The 1666-nt window shown below is 42.4% G+C and overlaps 1 protein-coding gene across 1 annotated transcript in view; it reads left to right on the plus strand.

Moving 5' to 3' along the window:
- The window catches only part of LOC101852607 (nuclear receptor coactivator 3), a gene marked incomplete at its 3' end in the record, with an annotated part of 36961 nt that overhangs the window by 3898 nt on the left and 31397 nt on the right, over positions 1-1666 (plus strand). Inside the window, 1 exon segment of the mRNA XM_035968611.1 lies at positions 538-650. Coding sequence (XP_035824504.1) covers positions 538-650 — 113 coding nt within the window.

Below are 1666 nucleotides of genomic sequence, written 5' to 3' on the forward strand. Positions count from 1 at the left end.
ACACACACACACTCTCTCTCTCTCTCTCTCTCGCTCTCTCTCTCTCTCTCTCTCTCTCTCTCACTCTCCCATCGAATGATCTAAAAAAAAAGCGATACTATTATCCTGATCTTTCCTCGTCATCCATCTCTTAAGTCTTTTCAAGTTAGTTGCCCTGGGTCTACCCCTGCTTTGTCTGCCTTCAGTTTTACCATTACGAACAACATTTCCTATGAAAAATATCACACAGGTTATTGGCCACTCCCCTTTCACTCCTTTTCAAAATGTGATAGTATAGACGGAGGGCAGCAAACGCACTAACACTGTCATCACTAAGAGGAAACTAGAATTAAAAGTGGGTAATTCGTATTGACGTTGTCCCATGTTCTGTTCTGTTTTGTTTCCACAAAGTGGATAGTTTAACACCTCTACTCTTCTGGCGCTCATATAACCATATGCAGTTCAGAGCGCCGTAAAACCCCTACTAAAACTAAGGATAATGTGTACTGAAGTTGCCCCATGTTCTTCATGTGTCGTGTCTCTCCCTCCCTCCCACAGAGAACACGAGCACCAGCAGCAGCCCGTCTTGTAACGCCGTCCAGCAGAGTCACGTGTCCTCCAGCAAGCCCTCCTTCATACCCAACGACCTCTTGGGATCTCTGCTTCTCAAGGTATCACGTCACGTCTTCTAATAAATAGCATTTGTATAGCGCATGTCCCCACTCGAAAGCAAGCTCTATACGCTTCTACCCACCATTGAGTTGATTTTTTTGGTGGTGGTGGTGGTGGGTGGGGGGTAGGAGCATTACCTCACGTCACCAGCATAAAAAAGCCTTAACAAATTAAACAGCCCGGGAAAAAAATCCCCCCCCCCCTTCCCTTAAAAAAGCATAGAAAAGAGCTCACAAAATGCAATGCCAGGTGTCGAACTCAAAGTTCACAAACTACATATTTAATTTATTTCATATTTATTATGAAATATTATTTTTATTTTTTAATTCACTTCCATCTTTATTCTTTTACTCACATCAAGGAACATTCATATATTGTTAAAAGTGTAAAAATATGAAAATTATTAAGATGTGAAACTGAAGAGTTCACAAGAATGATACAATAAAAATATACGATCGTTAAAACGCGCAGCGCAGATTGCGCCGATCGGTAATTTGCGCGGAACATCAGTCTCTACTGCCAGCTAGTTTGATCGTACCGAGACGCTACGGACGCTTGAGCTGTGTTTGTAAACACTGACGGAACAAAGGTAGCCAATCACAGAAGAGGAAAAAATGGTCACATGACGTGTATATTTTTGGTCAGGTCAGCAGGAAGTATGCTAAAAATAGTAGGCTACCACTGTGAATGCAAGAGGCAGATGATTGTTGTTGTTTTGTTGACCTCTGCTTCATCGCCCTATTACTATTAGACCACACATCTTAGTTGTTTGCCAAGCAGAGTGGTTGCTCCTGTAATGGGCAAGATGAGCCTGTGAGGAAATAATATATCTAATTCCAGGAAGGATTGGAGTCATTCTGACACCGCCTGGATTCGAACTCTAGGCTAGGTGCTGCTGCGTTAGTCAAGTGGGTCACGGGTGGAAGGCCTATAGTTATTATAATGTAATTATGATAATATAATGTGTGTGTGTGTGTGTGTGTGTGTGTGTGTGTGTGTGTGTGTGTGTGTGTGT

Source organism: Aplysia californica, unplaced genomic scaffold, assembly GCF_000002075.1.
Source record: "Aplysia californica isolate F4 #8 unplaced genomic scaffold, AplCal3.0 scaffold00070, whole genome shotgun sequence".
NCBI lineage: Eukaryota > Metazoa > Mollusca > Gastropoda > Aplysiida > Aplysiidae > Aplysia > Aplysia californica.